Source organism: Thamnophis elegans, chromosome 4, assembly GCF_009769535.1.
Source record: "Thamnophis elegans isolate rThaEle1 chromosome 4, rThaEle1.pri, whole genome shotgun sequence".
Lineage (NCBI taxonomy): Eukaryota > Metazoa > Chordata > Lepidosauria > Squamata > Colubridae > Thamnophis > Thamnophis elegans.
Genome location: NC_045544.1, coordinates 29822869 through 29850132, shown reverse-complemented (window position 1 = coordinate 29850132; position 27264 = coordinate 29822869). Strand labels below are relative to the sequence as shown.

Sequence of the window (27264 nt, the reverse complement as noted above, 5' to 3'; positions counted from 1 at the left end):
AATTTGACACCAGTAAAATCAGTAAAATTTACAGAACATGAGGTTAGACATGGGTTGGAGGTTTTCATTTGATGACTTTCTCAAAACTCTAAAAGAAAAACATGACTCTTTGGAATTGGAGATTAGTTTAGAAGAACCATTTGATTTACTTTACTTTTCCTCTATTGGTAGAGGACTTATCTCTACTTTTCTTAACCTAGGCTCTTCTATAAAACTGTTGCAAATTTTCCTGTACTTGCAGGATTTTAGCCAATCTAGTAGCTAGAAGTCCCCTACCCCTCCTTTTTACTGTGGTTGATAGAAGCCTAATAAGACACAAATTTATTCCATTTTTGCTTTATAGAAAAGCAAAACAACCTAAGTAAAGAGTTTGTCTCTGACAAAATGGTGTTATAAAATAAGGAAGTAGTTATTTTTCCCAATCCAAATCTGGTGCAGAACTGTAGCACTGGTGGTAGTTTTCTATAAAATTATAGAACTTGGATATTTTACTATGGCTATCAGTATCAGATTCTTGACATAAACCCTTGTGATTTCTTAGTAACATATTGTAGCTATGCAGTTCATGCTGTATCTTGACAAAAACATTTTCCTCACAAAAGCAAATGATAAAAAAGCATTTTCAAGGTAGTATAGTGAGTAGTGAGCGCTTTCCTCAGTGTGATGTGGTTAGACCTTTGTTTCTGGGGTATTATTATTGTGTCATAGAAAAAACTATCTTAGAAGATGAGTGATACCTGTACAGCTGTAGCTCTTTTTGCTCTTATTGCTGTTTCCCCAAAGATTTCCTCTAAAATAATATGAAAAAGATATTGCCTCAATTCTTCTTTAAAAATATATTGAAGTGCATTCATGTATATTGTATGTCAAATTTGCTAACTAAATTTTTATCTGGAGATATCTGTCATATTCATTTTCTCTCTATCATTCAGCTTACTTCTGTTATGCCTACAATGTTAGTATATCTCATTGGAAATAATAGTTGGAAATGATATGAGGAGTTGTGGTTACTTAGCAGTTTATTAATGTACCTAATTTTCTGTAAGAGTGATGTCACTTTATCTGATTTAAGCAGATGAATTTTATTGCTAAGTAACAGAAAGTAGGTTATATGGTGAGGATGCATACGGCCCTTCTTTCTGCTCAAACTGCTTTTGTTTATTAAAAAGGTCAAACCAGGAATGTCAAAGTATGTATAAATATAGAATTTCTGGTGCACCAGAGAAATGCATGCAAATTCTTCTTTTCATTTTTCAGATAGCACACTTTTTCATAATGACCAATTTGGATAAAAAGTGGTTAATTTTAAATGCAAAACTAAGGTATACTTTCTGAATCTGGATCCTGTCAGGAGTTTATCAGCGAATACCAGAACTAGTTAGCATGGCTGATGGTTAAATATAGTGTAGATCAAAATCACCAGAGAGACTCAAATCAGAGAAAATTGACTTTAGGAAACCAGTAAATTTAAATCATGTTTTCCTACTCTGGATTATTGTCCTAGACCTAAACCATAAAAAATATGAAACACAATTCCAAGTTTGCGAATAATAAACAGTTGAAAGTCAGAGCGGAAACCTCCAATTCCTCAAAACTCTGCTAGAAGGCAGTTCAGCATTTATTGCTAAAATGAATTTGGCTAATGACCTGGTTAGAATTGTTTTGTCAGAATCATTAGGGTAACTACCACTGGCAGCAGCCATCAGGATAGTTATGTGAGCATTTGATCTTTGGACCATTGTGAAAGTATTTGGTGTAACTGGGATGTTATTTGATCTTTTTCTGTAACTGATTTCCAAAATTATGACTCCATTCTGTGCACAATGATTATGTACTGGAGTATAAGGAACATTAAATAGCTGATGTACATGACTGATAATGCAGGCTATTTGTTTTAAAATTTTATGGTGAGTGTTGTACTATTAATCTATTTAACATGGGATTGCATGTTTTAGCAGGGTTTGGGGAATGTGATAGTGTAATAACTATAGGAAATGGAGTTTAGGCATTCATCTTTTCAGAATTTAGATTTTTTTTTAAATAAAATGAATGTGCTAAGTTTGGTTTGTTTATCATTTTCAGGGGCTCTAGGCACCATAAAATAAGTTACTGTCTTCTGTTACAATTCTTGCAATGCAGATTATTACTATTATCGTGCTCTCTGCTTTTTAGGCATTATCCCATTGGTTTACTATTTGATCTTCATGCTTCAAATGCAACCCTTCCCTGGAATATCACAGTACATTTTAAGGTATATAAGCAATATAACTCATTAATATATACTTCAAAAAGATGTATTAGAAGCAAGATTTACATTTTAATTTCTGGAATGAAAAGGAAATGCTAAATATCAACAGAGAATAAGTAAAGGATTTATATATTATTATTTGTTTTCAGAGTAATATGTTTTAATACTCTCCAATCTCATTATCAGTTTAAAAATGTAATTGTAATAGCTTTGGGGGGACTGAAAGAAATATTGAATATTTTTGTTAAAAGTTGCCTACCCTCTTTCATGCATAATAGCAATAGAAGCAGTAGCACTTTGTACATACCACTCCATAGGGCTTTACAGCTGTGGTCCCCAACCTTTCCGGCTCTGTGGACTGGTGGGGGTGGAGACAGTGGGTGGGAGACGGAATGGTTCTGCACAAGCAAGTGCATGTGCACCCGCTCCTGTACAAATGGAGTTTCACATGTTCGCCCAATGCTTGTGTGGCCTGGTTCTCAACAGACTGTGACCTGGGGGTTAGGGACCCCCTCTTTACAGCACTCTCTGAGAAGTTTACAATGTCAGCATATTGCCCCCAACAATCTGGGTTGTCATTTTACCCACCTTGGAAAGATGGAAGGCTGAATCAACCTTGAGCCCATCAGGATTGAATTCCAGGCTATGGGCACAGTTAGCTACAATACTCCATTCTAACCACTGTGCCACTAGGGCTCTTACATATAGATACATGTAGTTAATATACTTTGAGCAATTCATGGCTTTCTATAATAAGCCATAGTCCTGCATATTGACTTCAATACTAAAAGTTGGCTCACCATTGAATGCATGGATCTTTAATCATTCTTCCTTATTAGAAACTAGTTGCTATGGATTAGTGTATTTATTGCTGAATTGTAAGTCTGGTAAAGTGCAACATTTATCTGTCATTAAGCATATTAGGTCTTGATATATTACCAAATTTTCCTAATATAGGTAGTCCTCGACTTAGCACCACAGTTTTGCCCAAAACTTTCATTTACAAACAAGACACCTATTGTTAAATTGGCTTTGCCCCATTTTACAATATTTCTTGCCACAGTTGTTTAGTGAATCACTGCAGTTGTTAAGTTAGTAGCATAGTTGTTAAGTGAATCTGGCTTCCCCATTGACTTTGCTTATCAGATGGTAAAATGTCTATGGAGATACTTAATCATCCAAGTCATGGTTGACCCAAAGGTGCTTTTTCCAAAAGGCAACTGAACTCTCTTGGGTTTCTCCCTTGAAAATGTTTCTCTTATCCAAGAAATTTCTTCAGTTCAATTCAATTCTTAAGAACTGAAGAAACTTCTTGGAGGAGAAGGAAAAACATTTTCAAAAAACAAACAACAATGTCCAGTTGCGTTTTAGAAAAAGTATCTTGGAACAATTGTTAGAAGGTTGTAAAAAGTGTTCACTTGACCCCAGGATATTCAACTTTCATAAACACATTATTAGTTGCCCAGTATCTGAATTTTGATTATGTGACCACGGAAATGCTTCTATAGTCATCAGAGTGAAAAATGGTCATACATCATTTTTTTCAGTGCTGTTGTAACTTTGAACAATAATTTAAAAAGTAGTTGTTAGTCAAGGACTACCTATAATGTTCTCGCTTTCCTTTCCTTCTTTAAATTACTTTTGAGTATTTTTTTGAATTTTGATTACAATTTTATATTTCTAGAACTTTCCAGAAAAAGATCTTCTGCATTGCTCCTCTAAGGAAGTAATTGAAGCTCATTTCATGGCTTGTATAAAAGAAGCAGATGCCTTAAAGCATAAGAGTCAAGTAATCAATGAAATGCAAAAAAAGGATCATAAACAACTTTGGATGGGGTTGCAGAATGGTAAGAGCCACTTTTAAGTGAATTATGTGTAATCACTTAAAAAAAACCTAAGGGCTGGGGTAATATTGTAAGACATTTCAAGTTTCTACTTGTACTTCTGGAACTCAAATAATTGGAATGAAAGATACTGTATACATTTTATAATCAAGGTCCTAATAAGTAACAAGTGATGCACAGGTTAACAGTTGCTATCCTTTGTCAACTTTTGATTTAAGAAATGGTAGATCATGGCAAACCTTGATCTGAACAACACATCTCTTATCTGGAGATGCAGTGGTTTGCAGTAACTTAGTGGTAGGCTGCTGACATTAGTAAGAATAATTGCGAGTATTGATTACTTGAAGCAACAGTAAATCACACCAGGTTGCAGAGGAGAGGGAACAATGAAAGCAGGACAAGGATAGAGACCTTATCTATCAATAGTTCTGTTCTTTTGATAATGGTTTAGGTGCTGTTTCTTATAAAAACTTTCTTATATAAGACTATCCAACCATGTGTTATTTAATTTATTTTCATCTCAGCAAAAATTAGAATAGTCAGAATCACTAATAGCTTAGTATTTAAAATGCTGTGTGGAAAGAGGACACTTGAAAGTATTAATAATTAAAAAGTGAGTTGAGCTGTTTTGGATTGCACTGCTAGTATTATTTAATCAGTTTCTCTTAAGATTTTTTGACATTCAAGATTTGGAGCAGAAATGTTGCTTGGCTTGATTGGGAGAACTTTGTGGGGATCCAAGATAAGAAGTTAGCCAGAAATGTTGGTTGTATAGGTTTCAATGTGTGTCACTGGAAACTGCACCTGTAGAACCCAACAGATAATATTTTGAAAACTTTCAAAGGCTAATTTTGTATTTGAGCCATTAGTAAAAGAGAAATAAGAAAAAACTTATGAAACCAAGATAACTTTTTAAAATACATGCTGCATCTTTCAGTATGGCTTTCATTATATATGGGATGATGTTAAACTCCTCTGTGAAACAATATTCATGACCACAAAAAAGAAAAGAAAGTAGCAGTTGCTGCAACTGGCTGATGGTACATCTGCAAGTTGCTTTTTCTATGAAACATTGTCCATTTGTCTTTCTACTTATAGTGTTCTAGTAAAACTCTTTACTAGACACAATTAAAATTCCTTTTTTATTTTACCATTTTCCTCAATTTGTAGAGAAATTCATGCAAGTGGTGGAAGTTTACACAACAAAGACTGATGTAAGAAGAGTGAAGCAGCACTTCATGATAATCACTTTGTTAATTTACTGTTCTGTTAAAATGAAATGTGGTGACATTAAAAACAAAAGGATTAGAGTAATATAGAGAAAGTTTCACCCTTGATAATAGAAATACCTACTGCATCTACTTATTCCAAATCATGTGTTGAATTATATTTCCTTTTGCTGAAATTGCCTGTTTGAGTTTTTATTTATTTGGAAAATATATCTTGAGCAAACTGGGTATATAATAACATAGTGCTTCAATCGTTTTTTGTATTTCCCTGGCAATAGATTCTCTGGAAATTATTTCTAAGTGAAATTTGTTGCATTGCATTTCTTCTCATTCAACCGATGAGAAAATATCAATAAATTGAACTGACACTATTATCAAATATTTTTCATTTATAACAAAATGGGTTCTATATCAGTAGAAAGATCATCACCAGATATGTGGTGCTTAGTATTTAAGTTTTTAAAAATGTCAATGTATGTCAAAGCCATAACATTACCGTGCAAAAGAGTAAAGGCTTAGCTGGATGAGATGGAGGCTTAGCTCCAGTTACCCATTGCTTCACTCTGCATTTTGTTGCCTGAGATTATTTTTGCCTACCAAAAATATTGTTACTGGAAATCATTCTTGTAGGGGAATGTAACTTATCAGAGAAAAATAAAAATACTATTCAACAATACTCAACACAGCTTTTACCTCTATAGTTCTTCTACTTTAGAGTTTTGAGCAAATTCATGTTTAAAGACACTCATTTACACCTGATGTTTTAATTTCAATTATAAAACTTTAAAACGCCTGGAAAAGTATGAAGGCAGAATGATAGTAAAGTAACATTAGCTAATGTTTTAAATGACAGCATTACACAATTAGGAGGCTAATACTCATGAGGTCTAATCTTTAAATCTTAGCTAAACTGGAGAGACAAAGATTGAGATAAGTGCCTTGTCTTCCCCTCCATTTGTTGGCAAACTTCCAGGAGCTCTGACTGACCTTCAAGCAGGTTGTCAATTGTGGAAACTGAAGCAATTTTGCACTCCCAAACTTTCTTTTTATTTCTCACTTTTCTATTAAAATAGAAAAAAAATAATTTACATTTTAATTCAAATATGCAAATATGCTATTACAAAATGTGGCATATAAATTGATCCCAACAACTTATTTTGAAGTGTGTTTAAAGTATTAAAATATTTTTAATACTTTAATATTTTTAAAAGACTAGGACCACCATATTATATTATATTTGTGAAAAAGTATCTGGTTTTCCAACTGGCCTGAACATACCATAATATACAACAGCAGTGTCAAACTCAAGGCCATGGGGGCGGGCCCATGGGTGCTTAGATGTGGCCCGTGGGGATGCCCTTGAAACAGCAAAAGACTGGTGCCTCTGCCAGTGAAAATGGAGTTTGGGAGGGTCACACATGGCCCTCCCGAGCGCCGTTTTCACTGGCAGAGGGTTGCAGAAGGCTGTCACAGCTGAAAATGGAGCCCATTTTCTCTGGCAAACCACTCAGGCCACCAGGCGCACTCCTGACATGTGACATCAAGCTGGTTACACCCACTCAGGACCCCCAAATTGAACAGAATGCTGATGTGGCCCTCAATGAAATCGATTATGACACCCTTGATATACAGTATTTGATTGCTGAAAAATAATTCATCCTAACAAATTCAATATGATCCTTCCATTCATAAGAATATGGAGGTAATATGAAATAAATGAAAGTATATCAGTGCAGTCAAGTTGTTTATATCTGTTTCCCTGTTTTTCGAATGTAGATATTTGCAGTTGTTTTCGTTAACCCTAGTAATTGCTGTTTATTTTCAGACAAATTTGAACAGTTTTGGGCTATAAACCGGAAACTCATGGAGTATCCCGCAGAAGATAATGGATTTCGCTACATCCCATTTAGAATATACCAGGTCAGGGAATATATGAATATTTTTTTTAATAGAAATGTTGCTCAGCCTTGCTCAGCTCCCGTTACTTGTCACAGCCTCTGCCAACCTAGTAGTTCGAAAGCATGTAAAAAATGCAAGTAGAAAAATAGGGACCACCTTTGATGGGAAGGTAACAGCGTTCTGTGTGTGCTTTCACTGTTTAGTCGTGTCGGCCACATGACCATGGAGACGTCTTCTGACAGTGCTGGCTTTTCAGCTTTGAAACAGAGAGGAGTACTACCTCCTAGAGTCTGGAATGACTAGTACATATGTCCAAGGGGAACCTTTACCTATAAATAGAAAAATAGTTGTAGTAGAAATATTTCTTCAAAGGATGTTACTATTTATGTCCATTAGCATTCTCCTGAGACTTTCTCTCTCAGTAAATGATCCATGACTGAACAAATACCCTAGCTTTTATAACCATATTGATTTACCTTGGATATAGTGTGGACACTTGGTTATTGAATTCAGACGGAACATCATCTGAGGAAAGGTTATCTTGACTCTATTTTGATAAATAGGCATACATTTGTTATCTAGAAGCTGATGTGCTATAAAGGATAGAACCAACCAGCTAGACTTCAGTGAGTCCGAGAACCTTAGAAAGGGGAACCAATATGGTTAGAGCAAAACTACTCTGGACTACTTCCTATCCCTTCTTACCTATCTGGAATAACTCATTTGCTGCTCAGCCTCTTTTCTTATAAAGCCTTTCTTGCTAGAAAAGAAGATTAACTAGAATTGGACAATGTGTTAATGAACATATGGACTGGTTTGTCAGTTTATGAATGGCAGAAAAATTATCTCTTTTTTGAAGGGGGGGCACGAAGGGAGAGAGGGAAAGGGGGGGGAGAAGAGTAGAGATCCAGGTGTTTCCTTGATTTATTTTAAACAATTCTAGGAAAGAAGTAAGGGGGAAACATAACTCAATTACACACTCTTAAAAATACAGAGACATATAAATATAGAGGTAGAAATAGAGAAAAAAGAAATAGCATTGTACTGAATTCTGGAGTTAAGCTAAGTTGCTTGTCAGTGGAATAGCCTCTAGGATTGCAGCAGTTACCCATGTCTGCATTCAATGGTCATCAACTCCCAATACAAAATCTACACAGTCAGCTTTTTTTTGTCTTTTCTTGCTATCTCCTCCCAGTTCCTTTTGGGCAGATAAAAAGGCAGTGGAGCTTAAAATGTACTATTCCTTACTGAACTTTCAGTTCAAGAATTAACTAGCGTTTAATTGGCTGTATAGGTGGGTAACTGTTGGAGGTTCTTTCAGGTTGATTGAAAACATTTCTCTCTGCTGCCCCATATCCTGCTCCTCCCTCTTTTCATGTGTGAATTACGGTTTGCTGAAGAGTCAGGTGTGTGTGTGTATGTGTGAGGAAGAGTGTGACAGGGAACTTTAAAAACAAAGCAATGTAGATAGTTTAGGGAAGAATCCAAAACGTTGAACAATTTCCAATAATCATTTGAAGAACCAGGCACCATCTAAACTGTCCCGAGCCTCAAGCTATATTTTAGCTCTCAGTTTATATACTCTCTGATACACGTAGTAATGACTGCTGACCTATGTAAGTGCAGTTATCCCAACAATTTTTTTTCCTAGGCTAATTATAATGTTTTCCTTCAGGAGAAAAAAAATAATCCATATTGTGCTCATAGTTCATCTGCATATTTATTGTAATACTGTGCCTAAGTCATTTATATTGCTTTGTAAACAATGCACTTAGGGAAAGAATCAGGCAATTTAAATAAATTATAAAATGAAATTAGTTTGTTGGATAGTGGGTAGCACCATAAAGGAGGTTTAAGAGATTCACAAGCAGTCTGTGTGGGAGACTCAGTCTAAACAGTTGCCATAATTTCTCCCTCATTCCTGAAATAATGCTGCTCTTGATCATGTAGGAGATTAGGAAAGTTTCATTATTCCTTACGACATATCCTGCCAAATGAAAGGATGTGAGGAAGACATGGGTTGTTGCCCACATATGATTAGGAAAATTGTCCTTAACTATTTGTGACCGAAATCTTTGTCTATTGTCTAGACAAAATTGTAATAATCCTTACTATATAAAAATAAATAAGTCTAGCTTCATTCCAGATGTGTGTGTAATTCTAATGACTGCCCTTAATTTAACCACAGTCTCTGAGACATTCATATTATTTACCTTAAGTATCACTGACATTGCTTTGATACTGTTATAGACATAATGATAACATTTTACTAAATAACAGACCGTGGCAATTGAAGGTTTCCGTTACGGGTGCGCTACATGTGTATTTGTTTCAGATTCCTTTAGGACTGTATAATTATTAATTTTCAACAAGGAGTAGTGCTTCAAAGTTCCTTAGAAGTAACTTTAAACTATGTATATGTAAATAATTACATACGCATACAACAAACTGACATAGTGTATGTAGCAAAGCCTTTATAAGTTATATGAAGGCTGATAATTTCCAATTACTTGTTGTATTGTAGGACAATTAAATTAACGAAGTTGTTACCATGAAATGTAGTGATTGCCACCTACTGAGATTTTTTTAAAAGCAGGAAATTATATAAATTCACAGAGAATAGCTAGTAATAGTGGTACTATATAAATTTATCTGTTTTGAATGAACAATGTCATATGAAATCATTGTTGTGGTACTATGGGATACAAGAGACTTTAACAGTACAGTTATACATTTAGTTTTATAATTTTAGTTGCCATGATTTTTTATGTCAAATAATTGGCAGATACGCCGATAAAGAAAAGAAATAGTTGAAAACAAAGAATTAGCAGGATATAAATAGCTGCCAAGTTCAATTAGCCACTACTTGGGAATTTAACTTTTTTATATATCTAAAGGGAGTTTTGTTTCTTTCTTTCCTTGCCTAGCTATTTTTTTTCTGACCTTATCTGCCTGCAGTTTTCTTCCACTATTTCTCTTCCTGATAAGTTATACTTCCTCTTTCCCCAAGACATCCTTTTGAAATTATTTTGCTGTTTCTGCTGGAATAAGGGAATAAGTGGGAAATATACAGGATGTATGATGTTTTCTGGGTTGAAGAAGCATGGGATTGAGATGGCATTGATTTTTCTCTTGCTGATCTACGACAGGGTCTGAATTGGGATAGTGCAGCTCTCCTTGTCCTCAGAAGTTTTTGATATTATTGTCTATGACATCTTACGGAATTCTCTGGTGAGTTAGGGATTGAGGCTGTGATTTACAGTAGTTCCACTCTTTCCTTTGTCACAGTTTCATTCTGTTTTAGTCAGGGAAGAGAGGTTAATCTAGTATTCCCTTGCTTAGAAGAATCATTCCTTGGTCCTCTTGCTTTTTAAGCTATACGAAACCTCCTGGGAGTCATTCAACATAAACTGTATGTTGCTGTCCTGGTTTGTGGGAGAAATGCTATTGATATTGTATCCCAGTGCATGGAAGCTGGGAGGGTCTGTATGTCAGAGAACAGACTCAAAAGAGAACGCAAGCAAAGCAGTTGTATATGTGACTGAGTAGTGTAGGTGATGAGATACTGTGTCTAGGTCCTCTTGATTATCTAAATAGGCAATATTCAAGCAGGAGCTGTAAGCCCTGAAGAATCCCCAATTATGAACCTGTTCCTGCATGTATAATGCCTGTGGACTAGGAATAACAGTGGTACCAAAAGAGAACTCCAATGTAAAAACAACCCCAAGGAACCAATCAGGCAGGGAGGGCATGCTACAAATATCATTGGTTAAAGAATTTTGACTTGTGGGATCTAGGAACAGTTGGGTTGAAAAATATAACAGCAAGGTTATACAATTGTGTTTAGCACTCTTTCTCATCAATGCAAATTAATGAGAAATACATTTTAAAAGATACTTGCCCATTTCTGGGCAAAATATTTTTCCTGACATTGTTTAAACGACAAAGTTTCTCTTATTCAGTTTGTTTTAAAAACAGACTTTCCAGGAGTAGTCTTTCCTGGAAACCTTTTTCCTGATAATCATTACCCTGTCACTTTGTCTAGAAGTTTTCATTGCTTCCACTTCCTCACATAGACATGGAAATTAATCTGTTTGCTTATTTGACTTCATCCTTACTGTAAATTTCACTCTAAAGATAGACTGGGTTTAAAATCTTCTCTTTCTAGCCTTTCTTCCTGTTTTTTTCTTTACTTAGTCAACCTGCTTGTTACTATCTTATCTCAAATTTGAGAATGCAAAAAACCGGTAGTAAAAAAAAAAAAAGCTTTAAAAAGTTTTTTAAAAGTTCCGACAATCAGCTGTGCAGCATGATCTTCAGAACTTTAAATTTTTTTTTAGCATTTTTAAACTACCGGTTAAAAAAGTAAAAAAAAAAAAAGTTCCGACAATCAGCTGTGCCCTACAATTTATATTCACTAGAATCTAAATTGCATGGCACAGATGTTCCTCCCCCTCGCTGTTCTACTTACCTTTGCAGACTCAGAAAAGGCTTTTTAGTGCCTGCAGGGTGTACGCGTGCAAAGCACGCGTTTGGCGCGCATGCGTGTGAATAGCAAACCAGTAGCAGACTTCAGAGCACACCCCTGGACTCTTCTATATGCTTCACATAGCCCTACTGGACAATTTAGTTCCTGTTGACAATTCAAACAAGCTTTTTCTAAAATCAAGCTTCTTTCTTTTATGAAATGTTAAAGACGTTTTTCCTGGCCTGGTTTAAGAGGCAGACTTTCCAGGAACAGTCTTTCCAGGAAATTCTTTTCCTTAAAATCATTACACTATCACTTTCTCTTGAGGTTTCATTGCTTCTACTTCCTCAGCTAAGCTAAGTAAAGGAAAATTTTTGGACAATCAGTGTAGTGCCTAATGATTATGGTGGGGGAATGTCCCAAAATTTAGAAAGATGGGGAGAATCTGAGAAACTACAGGTTGGTCAATCTGTCATTGATATCTGCAAAGAGACTAAAAGTTTTCATAATGCAAGAGATCTTTAAGCATTTTGAAAAGATGCAATAATAAGAATCATCCAGAATAGCCGATAAATACATCTTAATACATATTTAAATTTAATAAGGTTAAATAGCATTACATAGACCTGCTTTTTAGGGAATTGATAGTTACTCATTTGAAAAGCTTGGAATCCAACTTAAACCAAAGCCCACCAGTGTTAAAATATTGCTATTGGATATTTTATTTGTTTAGAAGCAATACAATATTGTATATAATCTGATATTTTGGTACACTGAGGAAGTAATGTAGGAACTTTAATGTAAAGATCTTTAGTTTTTGAATGGCTAAAAAATTGACATGTGGAAATCATAAGGGGTATTGTGTGGGTTTAACATTTAAGGCAATTTGCTGTGGTTTAAATATAATTAGGAAATCCATTCTTTTATGTAGATGTAAAGACTAGTAAGTCTGTTGGTTTTCATTTCTTAAGAATTACCGTTTGTGGTTTATGTTTTTTTATGTTATGATTACATCCTGTATAAATTGTTTGGCTTATACGTATTGCTTAAAAGCCAGTTAGCCAGTGCTCTTAGGAAAAAGACAATAGTATTTAGTCAGCTTACCTATGGAAGAAGTTACTATGTACGTGTTACTTTGAAATAACATTAGGGTTGGTTTTTTTTTTAAATCTACTGTATGTGACTGAAGTCTGAGCTCTACCTCTTTAATACTAGCTTTCAGAATATATCAAGGCTCTTTTAAGGAGGCTTCAAAATGAAACAAACTTTATTAAAATCCAAATAAAACTCAATTCCCAGATTAAATTGGAAAGTTGGAACATCAAATAAAAAGTTTCACAAACTTTCCATTTTCAGAACTCTTTAGGTAGTATGGACCAAAAATAATACATATGTGATTCCTAAAATAATTATCAAGCAACTCAAAAATATGTGGATAAGTCCCCTAATTCCATAAGAGTAAAAGAGTAAAGTTCTAGTAGCAACTACAAGAGAGGCTTTTCGCTGGGGATGTGTGTCACCTAAGAACCAATTTAATTTTTTTACATGATTTAAAGATCTGAATTGATATAGATCATTACTTTTTAATAATAATCTAAAGTTTGAACCATTGCAGAATTACTTAGTGCAATTAGATAAATCAGTTTATGGAACATTTGTATTTAGATATTTTCACAGTGTTCCCTTTCACCTGACCGCAGGGGTGTTAAATTCCTGGCCTGTGGCCAGATCCGGCTGATGGGGTGCTTAGATCTGGCTTGCGGGGCCACCCTGTTAATAGCCAAGAACCGGTCCACGGTGCCTCTGCCAGAGAAAATGGAGCTCAGGAAGGCCACATGTGGTCCACCTGGGCTCCGTTTTCGCTGGCAGAGGGCTGCAGGAGGATCCTCCCCCCCAACACTACCTGGACCACCTCAGGTACCCCCTTATTTGCATTTTTATATTGCACTAAATGCTATTTATCTTTTTAAACAATTCATATTAGTGGTCTTCAGGATTTTAAAGTATGAATTTAGTGGTCCCTGAGGTCCGAAATGTTGGTGACGCCTGCCTTAGGCCAACAGCTTTCAAACATAGTTTTTTGTGGGGAGGGTTTTTGTTGTTGTTTCCTTAGTCCCTTGTGTCTATTTGAGACCTCAAAATTCAGTCTGAAATGTCCCACTACAAATAATCAGGCCTTACATCACTTAATAGCTTTAAAAGTTAAAAGAACACCTCAAAATTGCCTTTAAAAATTGATACAGATCTTTCAGCATAGTCATAATGCAATTTCTGTATCATGAATCAGTCAGCAGTATAGTTAATTGTATAATTATCAAAAACTTCGGAATGCTCTTCAAATATATTTTGATATCAAGTTTGTTGATTTTAAATTATTATGTAACTAAGACATGGGTAACTGTTGCCAAACTCAATATTGTGTGATGTGCAGTTGCTAAATTATTTCAGGACCAGAATTAAGTTAATGTTGGAAAATATCTTAAAATTCAGTCTTTCTGTATTTCTGTTCCCCATCCCCCTTTACATTTGTTAAATGAAAAATATTTCATATTTGAAATGTCCACCTGTTTACAAACAGTTGTTGGCAAAGTGTGATTTATATTGATATTCCCGATTTATGATGCGGTTTAACATGTTTAGATCATACAGCATTTTCAAGAAGTTGAAGTTTGGAGGTGTTTTCTAATCTGCCCTGGCGCTTTTATTACACAATTGTGCCGCATTTTTATTTAAAAAATAATTTCAAATAAAAGGAAAGCATTAATTTTTTTTAAAAAAAATGATAGTGGTGCAGTGGTTAGAATGCAGGTTAATTCTGCCAACTGCCAGCAGTTCGATTCATACCGGCTCAAGGTTAACTCAGCCTTCCATCCTTCCGAGGTGCAAAGTGCTGCAAAACACTGTGAAGCTCTATATAAGTCTAAGTGCTATTGCTATGTGCAATGTTTTATTTTACCACTCATGCTCTTGTGAGATAATTATGTATAACTATATAGTAACTTTAACACTTTATTGCTAGATAACACCAGAACGACCTTTTATACAGAAGCTATTCCGTCCTATTGCTGTAGATGGACAGCTACATACACTGGGTGATCTCCTAAGAGAAGTTTGTCCTGCTGCAATTAATTCTGAAGGTATTCTGTTAAAAGACGTAATGGAATATGTTTTTCTTGTTTTTAGAGTGGGGTTTTTTAAAAAAAAAAACCCATCTCTTGGTCTGGAGAGTTGCAATGTTAATCTTATGTTTGAAATGAAACTAAAGCATTGATTTATTATCCCATGCTTAACAATTGTTTAACATTACAATAGACCTCCAAAAGCTACTTATAATCTAGTTTTGAAATTCTCATTTCACTCTTTCCCCCAGGTCATGACACCATATTTTGGGTTTGGGTGCTTAGCAACTGGTCTACATATATGACTGTTTGAAGTGCTTCACCGTCTGTGACCACGATTTATGATATTTCTGCCAGAAACTGGCCTTTACATTTCATTTCCAGTAAAATCCTCATCACAGTGAACAATGGGCTTGCTTAATGGCCATGTTTTGTTTGCTTCATGACCTTGCTGTTTGCTTAATGCCTGCCACAAAAATGGTCATAAATTTTGGTCTAGTCACATGGTGACCTGCTTTATGACTGGCACAACTGTTAACTCTAATTTCCAAGAACAATATGGTCATAACTCGAGGACTATCTGTCATGAAAAATGGATGACAAACAGCAGAAACAATAGAATCTGATTTTGGATTTTTAATTGGGCAAGGATAGGGCTTTGCTGGGCCTATATAATTTTTGCTACTTTTCTATGTTTGGCAAGATCAGAATAAATTGTTGCTTTAGTTTGCAGCTTTTGAAATTTGTTCCTCTAGGGAAGAGAAGACAAATCAGATTCAGATGGATGTACAGCAACAACAACTCAATATTTTCTAGTTGAGAATGCATTATTTACATTATGTTACATTTCTTTATCTGGAATCAAATAATTCAAATTATTTCACATGTATGTTCACTCATTTCTTGAATGGCCCTCAGGTTTAGAGAGCTTCAGCCATTATGGACATGGGTATGGGGAGAGGAGTGTTTTATTCATTTCCCTTGGTACCCTTGTAAATCTTTTCCTAAAGTTTCAGGGACATTGGAATGGTATGTGTATGTGTTGGGTGATTACAGGAGGAATAAAAAGCAATATCATCTATGAATAGAATCATATATGATCCTCTATGAATAGAAAGAGCCTAAGACCCAAACATATTTCCTGAAAAAGCATTGAATAATTTTCAGATTAATACCTTATAATACAATTCAGAATTTATCACACCATCTAAACCTCTTAGGCATACTTTTGCATCCCTGATTTAAGGATTAATGTAATAAGTCTAACATTGCTATTACCTGAATTTTATTTTTTTCTTTGCTTTTTATTAATGTACGGAAGCACAACCAAGAAGAAGCACTAGAAAGGAAATAGAAAAGAGGTTTGCAAGATACACAAAGTGAACACTCAATCAGTGTGTGTACAAAGGCAGTTTATATAATTTAGCACTTTAAAATTATTAAAATCAAATAAATGTTGGGTAATCAGTGAAGGCAACCAATATAATAATCAATCAGAACAACACACAATATAAATTTCTATCTAATCTGAGAAAGTTTCATTATTATACAAGTTAGCCAAAATCTAGTATTTTTAAAAAAGTTAGATTAGGAGACACTCAAATTTTGGATGGCTATAAGTCTGTATGCAGAATTATAATCCATAAATGTTGTCCAGATAAAATGAATTATATTAAATTCAGTATACAACTTTTTTTTTTTAATTATCCTGGCTACCTGAGAGACCGCCTCCTGCCATTTACCTCCCAGAGACCTATAAGATCTATAAGATCGCACAGATTAGGCCGCCTCCAGATTCCATCTGCCAGCCAATGTCGGCTGGCGACCCACCCGGGGAAGGGCCTTCTCTGTAGCTGCTATGGAACGATCTCCCCGTGGAGATCCGGACCCTTACTACTCTCCCAGCCTTCCGCAAAGAATTAAGACCTGGCTCTTCCAGCAGGCCTGGGGCTGTTGATTTATCCAGCCCCATTTTATGTTATGAATGTTGTGTGATTTTAATGTTTGTACTTTTTAATTTTTATATGTTCCCCTCCCTTCTTTTTCTGTAAGCTGCCCTGAGTCTTTCGAGAGTGGGCGGCATACAAGTCCTAATAAACTCAAACTCAAACTCAAACCTTAACACTGATGTGTGCTTACATTTCTTAGTCTGCCATTCTTTTGAGTATATGGCATTAGTTTTTTATATGATAGAAATTGCTGGGATACTTTTATTTAAGTTACAGATTCCTTCCTTAAAAGTTAACAAACTTCAGTTGACCACTACAGCCCTATAGTCTGTAGATACTATTAAGTTGTTCTATACCCCAATTCTCTCTTACAGCATGGAGCTTAATATGTGGAGACAGATTTTCATTGTTATACTTTGTGAAGTGTCCAATAAGATCAACAAGAACTCAAGGATTCCTCCTAATGTTTTTGCTGGGGAAAACATTTCCTATAATTATGCCATACTGCAGAACTCTGAAACACAGTACTGATTATAAGGCCAAACTCCAGGGGTGGGTTTCGACCGGTTCGCACCGGTCCCTGCGATCCGGTTGGTCGCCGAACCCGGAAGTAAGTAACTTCCGGGAACGGCGAAGCCCCCCCCCCCGCGCGCGCCCGCACACCCGTGCCCGCTCCTTACCCGTTTTTTACGAATTCTGCGCTTTCCACGCATGCGCAGAACGCATACAGCGCCTGCGCGATCCTCCAGGAGCAGCTGGAGCATCACGCAGACGCTAGTACGCACGCGCGCACCACGTGCGTGCGCGAGGACGCCGCGTGCGTGTGCGAGGACGCCGCGTGCGTGCGTGAGGACGCCGCGTGCGTGTGCGAGGACGCCGCCGGCCTCATTCCAACCGAACCGGTTGGAACGGGGCGAGAAACCCACCCCTGCCAAACTCTCTCTTCTTATGACCTGTAAAGAGGATGGGGTTGGTCACATTGCACTTGCTAGAGGGCTATGGAACACTTCCTGTGAATTGCTTGGATAGTAAACAGAAAAAAATCCCTTGCCACAGGATGTCCATGACTTAAAGTAATTACGGTGAGCTTTTCCTGTGATTTCTGTGCTCATAAGCCAAGGTCCTTAGCTGAAATGAAATGAATTCAGCAGCAAAGCATTCTTTACTTTGGCATTGCTGTTTCTTCTCTTTTGCTTTATATTCTGAACATAACTGTTTGTATCCGCTTTTATTCAACAATTATTATGTTTTAAAGTAACAATTAGGTATTCATCCAAAATTAGTTCAATCTTGGTATCTTTTGCCATGATTTCTGTGCAAGCCTGGATGGAGGTATTTGAATTTGTATTACTTGTATGGATAATACTTCTGCTTGTTATCATTGGATAAAAGCCATCAAGGCTTGTATGCACATTTTTACTGCTACATCATGTAGTGCAGAGGGCTTCAAACTTTAAAAAGCCAATTCACAGCCCCTCAGACTGTTGGGTGGGTGCTGCTAAGTGGTCATGTGACTGGGTGGGCGTGGTCAATTTAGCAGTCCAAACGATACACACAAATTAAACTTTAATTTGTTATGCTCCTGGAGGGTGAAAAGCAGGTTAGTGAAGGGATATGGCTGCCTTGGGGGGTATAGGAGGGACGTGTGTATGTGTCCGTGTCCCCCTCCCTCCCTCCCTCCTTCCTTCCTCTCTCTCTCTCTCTGGAGGCAGGGGAGGCAAAAAGCAGACCTGTTTTGGCCTCCCCAGCCTCCAGTATCCTCTGCCATTCAAAAACAGGCCCAGTTTTGGCCTCTCCAGCCTCCAGAAGGTGGATGGGGGCCGGGGTGGGTGGAAGGGACAACCTCATGATCCGTGTGGGCTGAATTAATGGCTTTGGTAGGCCATATCCAGCCCATGGGCCGTATTTGAGGACCCCTGTTGTAGAGTATCTTCAGATTTAGATCCCTCCACAAGCTGCCTAAAATAAATTGCTGTTTTAAAGTTAGTGTTTGATTTATTCGCGATGGCCATAGCCGGACTCAGTCCTCTGTGACCTGACCCCATGATTGTGTCACCACCATGGCTGTGACTGACATGTTTTAGAATTTTAGCCCCTATTAGTCCGGGGCTCTTCATGGAGTTGATTCGATTAGGCAAATTTTTACTGGTCGACAGAAAAGAAAAATGCATTTGAACAAACTAATGAAAATATCTAAATGGCTCTAAATGGCCCCCTCCCCCCAAACTTTTACATTTCACAGTGCATTCCTTTTATTTATATGAGCTTTTTGAATTATCTAAACTAATGTAGGATACCTAGTAAAGTAAAGAATATATGCTTCAAATCTTACCATAGTTCAAATATTAGTTATTACTACTAAAAAAACTAGTGTCTTTAATGTATTGTTAAAAATCTTAATCAGTATTGTTGCTCATTGTAGTGTGAACATTTGAAAAACAATGAGCCATTGTTTAGTTAATGAAAGTAATGCATTTCTAATACAATAGCATAAAATGACTTTATGATGTAGTAGAATTCTGCTTTTATATTTTGTTATAGGACATAAAAATTAGTTGAGGAAAAGATGACTTGACTTGACAAATTATTGCCATTTGAATGAACACACCCTTTCCCTCAACATGTTTTTCCACTAGGAGAACATTTGAGAGTGGCTAAACTTTTTAGTTTGGTGTAAGGTATGGTTGTATGGTTTAAGATGGAATAATGCTGAATATGCTTTGCCAACATTTATTCAGGGTTAGATTACCTTCCTCCCAGTGATGGATTCCGGATTCCGTTCCAACCGGTACGGTTGGAACAGGACCGAGGGCATCCACATGGATACATGTGTCTTATGCTTCCGTGAGCCTCCACAATGCTCCAGCTGCTCAGCGGAGCGGCGTGTGTGGAAGCGCCGAAGACTTAAAAGACCAGTAAGGAGCTTGGGTGGGTGGGCCCTCCGGGGCACCGGAACGGTATCCGGTGCTCCAGGCAGGCTCTGGTACGCCTGTACCGGGGCATACCACCTGCAACCCACCACTGCTCCCTCCTCTAATTCAGTTTAACAACTAAAATACATAAATTTAATAGCATGGCACTGTTTAGTACAGCAATTAAGAGATGCCAAAAAAGAAACAAAATAGCTTTGAGAACAATAGCATATTAAAATAAAGTTTAATAGCTTTTTAGTTAAATGCCATTAAATCAGTCAATTCTTCATTACTGTATGAACAAATGCTGACTATCTGAACATATCCACAGAGGTAATTTGCAACTTTTCTGAGAACTTTTAGGGATTTCCTTAATTCCATCTATTCAATTTATATTGTCTTGTCGCTTCTGTTTCTCGAAATTAGTCTTTCCAGATAAAGTCATGTTTTTCTTTGTCAGTTGTTTACTTGCTGCATATACCGTAGCCCTAACCCTTACTCTAAATCTAACTCTTATTGTTTCCTGGTCATCATGGGTGCAGTCTTTATCCAGTCTAAATCAGTCCATGGAATTCTTAACAACCAACTTGAGATCTATAACTTGAGGGTACTTATCTTATTTCTCTTGCTTTCTGTTAGTGTCAGCTTTTACAAATATATGTTACCACTAGAAAACAATGGATTTTGACTATTCTGATCTTTTTTATCGTAAAAATATTCTTATGTTCATGATCTTGTCTAAGTTGGTCATTGCCTTTCTCCTAGTATTAATTTCCTGTTTACTGTACTTCTGAAGTGCATTGTCCATCTTCATGTATTGTTGAGCCCAAGAAAATAAAATTATCTCTTACTTTTTGCTTCATTGCTATTAACTGTGAATTCACCAAGCTTGGTGGTTGGCATTGTCTTAGTTTTCTTAATATTAACCCAGATTTTTCATTTTCCATTTTTTACTTCCATAATGAGTTCTTCCAAGTTTGCTTATTTTTAATTGTTGGTATTTTTACCTCCAGTTTTGATTTGGTCCATTCTGATAATTTATTTGCTTAAACAAGTTAAACAAATATGATGAAAATGCACATTTCTCTCACTCTCATTTTTTACTGTGAACTATTATGTTCCTCCAAATTCAAATTCTTATACAAGCTTTTTATTCACCTAAAATTTCCTTGGAAGAATAATCCTGTTTTCTAGTGTATTATTGCTTACTCTTAATAATAAGAGTAATCAAAGTTAAATTTATCTTGTCCTCACTGTTATTATCCTTCATTACATATCAGATTTTATATGTCTCTGTCTTTTCTGAGATCTGCATTTAATATTTTTTTCTGTAACTTTTCAAAAGTATAGAAAAGTGAACCCAGGAATACCTCCTTTTTAAAGGAATTTTACAAATAAAACAAAGCACTGTTGAAGTAATTGTTCTGGAAAAGCCCAAGCAGATTTGTAAGATATAAATAGGCTTTCAGCTAACTTTTTGCCACTTGTAGTATTTTGACTTTGATATTTTGAAGAACAAGAAGTATTAACCTTTAAATGTCTAAACTCTTCTCACAAGGTTTTAGGAGATCTTCTAAAATAATGGGGGCATTCTTGTTTGCTGGTCTATCATATTATATCAAGATTTTAGTAGCTATTTCTGCCACACTGAATCATACAATTCATTTCAAACTTTTGATGAAAGTGCCCACTATTTCTAATCTTTCCCAGAATTTTAGAACTTTCTCCTCTTAAGGACCTCTCTTTGATGTAAGATGCTTATCTAAATTGTTCCAATAAATCAAATCCATTTTGAAACTCTTGAATTGTGAAGGCTCCTTTTGGAAATATTGTCTCCAATTATCATCTTGAAACTATATGCATTATTTACTCAGGAGTATCTCTACAATATATATGTAAGTGTACAGATTAATCATAGTCTCTACAACTTCATCCCAACTAACAAAGGCACTTTCATCCCCTCCAGATATCATTCTGAAAACATCAAAAAAATAATCCCTAGAAAGCAGAACTGAGCAAATCTCATTTTCAAAAGACCCCAAATACTGTAGTAAAAGTCCCTTGCAGCTTTCATATGGAAATTTGGTAGGTTTCATTTTGCTACAAATAAAATTAAGCGTATATATTTCTTCTAGATTTACATTTAGACATGTTCGTTCGTTCATTCAACCACCTTAAAACGGTTTTTAAAAGTAAAAGAATTTTTTTAGTAGCAATTTAAAGATACTTAGCAGATTATATTTAGCTGAAATATGACAGGGCCATTTTCTCAAAGAAGCAACTTAGTCTGAAAATATACATTTCATTTGGTTGTTTTCTAATGCTAGTCAATGCGGGCAATTTGATTTGGATTTTCTGTAATAAAATTTAAACCAAATTAAATTGGCCAACCTTGGTGTCTACCCAAGCCAAAGCTCTTTTCATACTCTCCGAACTTTGTATTGATATACCCCTGTATTATTTGTACATATTTCATTTCTATGACATGTACAAGATTGGACCTGTTTTAGTTGTATTTTATAGTAGATCCACTGAAATCTTGAAGATAGCAGTTAGACTTATATACTGCTTCATAGGGCTTTCAGTCCTCTCTAAGCGGTTTACAGAGTCAGCATATCGCCCCCACAGTCTGGGCCCTCATTTCACCCACCTCGGAAGGATGGAAGGCTGAGTCAACCTTGAGCCGGTGAGATTAGAACCGCTGAACTGCAGATAACAGTCAGCTGAAGTGGCCTGCAGTACTGCACCCTAACCACTGCGCCACCTCGGTTCCATCTGCTCTAAGCCTGTTTAGTCTGGTGTAATTGTTAAACAATTATACAAATACTTTGTACTTTTGTAAATTGCTACCACTCACATTTATTTAAAACCTTTGCATTTAATAAACCTTTTGAAGCCTTGTTCTTAAAACTATTGTTTTTCACTTCAATGTGCACAATGAGAGAAAGGTTAGATTGTTGTTAATTGGGAAGGGTTAGATTGTTGTTAGTTCTTCATGGACAACGCTCCTCCAGGCCTTCCTGTCCTCTACCATCCTCTAGAATCCATTGAAGTTCACACCTACTGCTTCAGTAACTCCAGCCAGCCACCTCATTCTGTCTTTTGCCCTCAATCTTTCCCAGCTTTAGGCTCTTCTCCTGTGAGTCCTTCCTTCTCATTAGTATTTGAGTCTCATCTTCAGGATCTGGCCTTCTGAAGAGCAGTCAAGGTTGATCTCCTCTAGAACTGACCGGTTTGATCGCCTTGCAATTCAAGGGACTCGCAGAAGTCTTCTCCAGCACCATAGTTCAAAGGCCTCAATTCTTTGGCGCTCAGCTTTCCTTATGGCCCAACCTTCACAGCCATACATTGCAACTGGAAAAACCATAGCCTTGACTATCCACACTTTTGTTGGTAGGGCAATGTCTCTGCTTTTTAGTATGCTGTCTAGATTTGCCATAATTTTCCTCCCTAGGAGCAAAATATCTTTTAATTTCTTGGCTGCAGTCCCCATCTGCGGTGATCTTAGAGCCCAGGAAAATAAAATCTGTCACTACCTCCATTTCTTCTATTTGCCAGGATGCCATGATCTTAGTTTTCTTAATGTTGAGTTTCAAGCCCACTTTTGCACTCTCCTTTTTCACCCGCATCAAGAGGGTCTTTAGTTTCTCTTCACTTTTTGCCATTAGAATGGTATCATCTGCATATCTGATGATACCACTCATTGTTGATATTTCTCCTGGCAATCTTAATTCCCACTTTTGATTCTTCCAGCCCCACCTTTCTCATGATGTGCTCTGCATATCAGTTAAATAGCCAGGGTGACAGTATACAGCCTTGCCGAACTCGTTTCCCAATTTTGAACCAATCATTGTTTCCATTTCCAGTTCTCACTGTTGCTTCTTGACCCGCATATAGGTTTCTCAAGAGACAAATAAGATGGTCTGGTACTCCCATCTCTTTAAGAACTTGCCACAATTTGGTGTGATCCACACAATCAAAGGCTTTAGCAAAGGCAGTGAAGCAGAAGTTGATGTTTTCCTGGATTTAAGATTGTATTAAGATTACAGTGGTTTAAAAAAAATAGCAGCAGCTTCTTGATAGTGTTATGAAGCTTCATTTACTAGAACTTTCCATGTGCCTTTACAAATTCATTTGAACAGTGGTAAGATAATAATCAGTAGCAATAAACCAAGGATTCTGTAGAATTTCACTGTGAAACCAAGTATCATATACTTAAGATGTAGTTGTTTCTTTTTATATCTGACAAATGCTAGTTTAGCAGTTTCTCATTCTCTTTCCTTCTCTCTGTGAATTAGATGGTGAAAAGAAGACTCAAGTGATGATTCATGGAATAGAACCAATGTTGGAGACACCAATACAATGGCTAAGTGAACATATGAGTTATCCAGATAACTTTCTACACATCAGTGTTATTCCATTATCTGCAGATTGAAGTGACATCATGTTTGTCTGAGGATCAGCCATTGTTGGGGACAGCAAAATGTACAACTAAATTCAATCAAGCTTGGTGAGATTGACCTGACCAAAAATCTTTGCTCCTGCCAACTGAACAGACGAAAGATCCTTCATGTGATAATAGCAGTTGAGCTGGCCAAGTTTTGCATTAGCCCTTTTTTCCAATGTCATCATTAACTTTGAATGTGGAGCATGAAGGCTACTGCAAATCTTCTATTTTTCTAATGGTAAATATGAAGTGGAGAGCATGAGGAATAAGTGGAAATATGCACCACTTTGTTTCTTATTAATCAATAAAAGAGGTTGTTTTCCAAAGTTGTAATGACTTACCTTTAAAATAAAATCTGATTTATTCTAGAAAATTAGATAAGTATCCTGTAAAAATTAATGTGTAGTATCCCTTTAGAAAAAGATGGCATGCTAACGTCCTTTCCCTGGGGTTTCATACACAAAGTTTCTTTCCAATTTTATACTTGGCAACTGAATTTTTAAACAGCCACATGTTTTGTATTGCACAAATTACATTAGTGATCCTAAACACATTACTAGCATCATAATCTTACAGGCATTATTATGCCTTAGTTCAAAATAATACTGTAACATTTCTTGCATAATTTACATATAGTGTGACATTGAATATGCTCAGATAAATGTCTTGAATGCATGCTGCAAGATGGTTGAATAACTGGGTTCTCTTATCAGCAGAATAGCACCACAGGTGGAAGGTTTTTTCTTTTCACCCAGCAGTTTCCTATATGATCTACTATCTGCTCTGGCAAGTCAAAGAACAAGGTTTAGTGAAAGTAGGATGAATATAAGAAGGGAGGGAGCCCTGTTATATGGCCAGGTGTCCACTCATACGACACTGAATAGAGTCCCAAACTATTGGCCAATGTAATTTTTTTAAAAAAAATCAGAAATATATTGGTGTCAGTGAAGGAGGGGGTCATATGCAGCAAAAAAGTTTTAACATTTCTTTGTAAGAAGAATTTTGGAAGTTTCAAGGGTTGGATTATTTTTTGGCTCCCAAAGAAGTAATGGATAGATGATACTGAACACATCTCAAATATGCTGAAGCCCTAGTAAGAGTCAAATGGAGGAGTCCTGTTTCCAACAATACTTTCTGACAGCATAGTACAACTTTAGCACATTAGTTCTAAGCATCTAAAACAAGGTGGATAGATCAGTATTATCATAGATACATTTAAAAAAGCCTTACAAGATCAAAGTTGTTTCATAATTTTTAATACCAGAAAAGTCCATTTTTAAATTATGTCTTGTGCTTCTGGCCCTAGTAGAGTTTGGGATTTATTTTTTATAATCCATAATTTAAAATTATATTTGGAAATATTAGAGATTTCTTCACATTTGTTCCAGAACTTTTCAAAAGAAGATGAAAGTCTTACTACTAGAGACATACTTTGATTATAATGAAGACTTGCCAACAGTAGGAATTGCCTCCTTTATTCCAGTAGTAAATAAGAGAAGTAATGTTTGGGAATATGAATGTATACTGATTTTTTACCTAACTGCCTTGTATCATCTTCTAAATAAGATTTTTTTTCATGACTACTAGATATTATAAAATATAGAAAATTTTCTTGAAATAAAGTTTGCCATTCTCAGATGTGTTTGCTTTTTAATATTGTAATAGTTTAAAATGAATTCATGAAGTTGAATACATTGAAAAGTAATACTTAAGTATAGATAGTCCTTGATTTGTGATTACAACTGAGACTAAAATTTTAATTGCTAAGCAATTGAACATGACAGGATCTGTCATGTTATGAGGGCGTGCAAATCGCCCTCTTTCAGCGAACTGGTAGTAAACTGGTTAGGAACCCACCACGGAGTGGTGTGACAGTTATAACTTTGAGGATGGGTCGTAAGTCACTTTTTCCAAAGCTGTTATATCTTTGAACCATTATTAAACTAACAGTTGTACCTGCATTCTGTTCAGACATCAACATAATTTGCACATCTACAATTCTTTTGATAACTGAAAGAACAATGTACTCCTATATTTGGAAATACTTGTGTCTTCTTTAAGAGTGATGTCCAGCTTTGAGCAAATGTGATTTGCTAAAACATTCTCTCCTTGTACAGAAGAGAAGAAATAATGCATTTGTTGTTCCAGAGACCACAATAAGAACATTGACTTGTATCTTTCTGATGTTCCTTTGCCTGCAGAAACTTTCATGATCAGTAGAACCAGGAGGTTCTACTTTGGCAAGTCTTCCTCCTTCCTGCAACTTTTCAGATCTGTTGCCAGTTTCACAGCATTCTGTGAGGTGCCATATGAGATTACAGGGGAAAACAGGGAAGTTGCTGAGCTGGCTTATTCCTTGTGCAGCTGATAGCCTCTTATTAAAAAAAACATTCATATCTGCATGAATCATCCAATTCAAAATAAGTGTGTATGAGCAACGTGTACATACAAGCATGGTCCAATTTTCATCATTATTTATTCCTAGAATTTAACATTTATGAATTCAGATCTTGTCCTCTGATATATGCAGTTTACACTAACTGAGCAAATAGGCGTAATGAAGACATTCTTAACTGCATTTTATAACCACATTTTAGAATTTGAATTTGCAGCACCAGCCTCCTGCAGTTTGAAGTTCTTGGAATTCAAAAATAACATAGAACAACATAGGTTACGCAATCAAAGCCTACATTTATCTTTTAAGGGACTTAAAGACTGTATATAGTTTTGCAGTGATATGTATCTATGAAGATAAGGATTGCATTTTTGGCCTGTCTCGTTTGAATGTATCTTTCTTTTAAAAAATGAACCATTAATAAGATTAGGTTTATCAGAGGCTTACAGTATTATTTCTAGCCAAAGAGTAGAGTATTATTTTGCAATTTCTATCTGAATTTTAGCAGCACAATCCTGGGGTTCTAGAGATAAAATAGCCCATGAGCAAGTCCAATGGTCACTTTTTCAAAATTAGACAAGGTTGGTTATGTGTTACAAGCAGCTGTGAATAAAATAGAAAAAAGTTCCATTACAAGAAAATGTAATTCTTATTCTGGTAATTTACGAAAAATATGACATCTGATTTATTTCCATTCAGACAGTTCTTTTTATCAATACCTTCAAGTGGATGAAATAGTCTTGTGATACTTTCT

The 27264-nt window shown here is 36.0% G+C and overlaps 1 protein-coding gene across 6 annotated transcripts in view; it reads left to right on the top strand.

The window, feature by feature from the left end:
* The window catches only part of ATG5 (autophagy related 5), a 37845-nt gene extending 12092 nt beyond the window's left edge, over positions 1-25753 (top strand). For 4 of the 6 annotated variants that reach the window (XM_032215863.1, XM_032215860.1, XM_032215864.1 and 1 more), the window contains exons 4-8: positions 2173-2251; positions 3933-4095; positions 7147-7241; positions 14708-14825; positions 23967-25753. In XM_032215863.1, coding sequence (XP_032071754.1) covers positions 2173-2251; positions 3933-4095; positions 7147-7241; positions 14708-14825; positions 23967-24103 — 592 coding nt within the window. In that variant the 3' untranslated portion in view covers positions 24104-25753. Of the gene's footprint in view, positions 1-1760; positions 1908-2172; positions 2252-3932; positions 4096-7146; positions 7242-14707; positions 14826-23966 lie in introns of those variants that run through there. The other 2 variants (XM_032215865.1, XM_032215866.1) reach the window with 2 other exon arrangements.
* The last annotated feature ends 1511 nt before the right edge of the window (positions 25754-27264 follow it).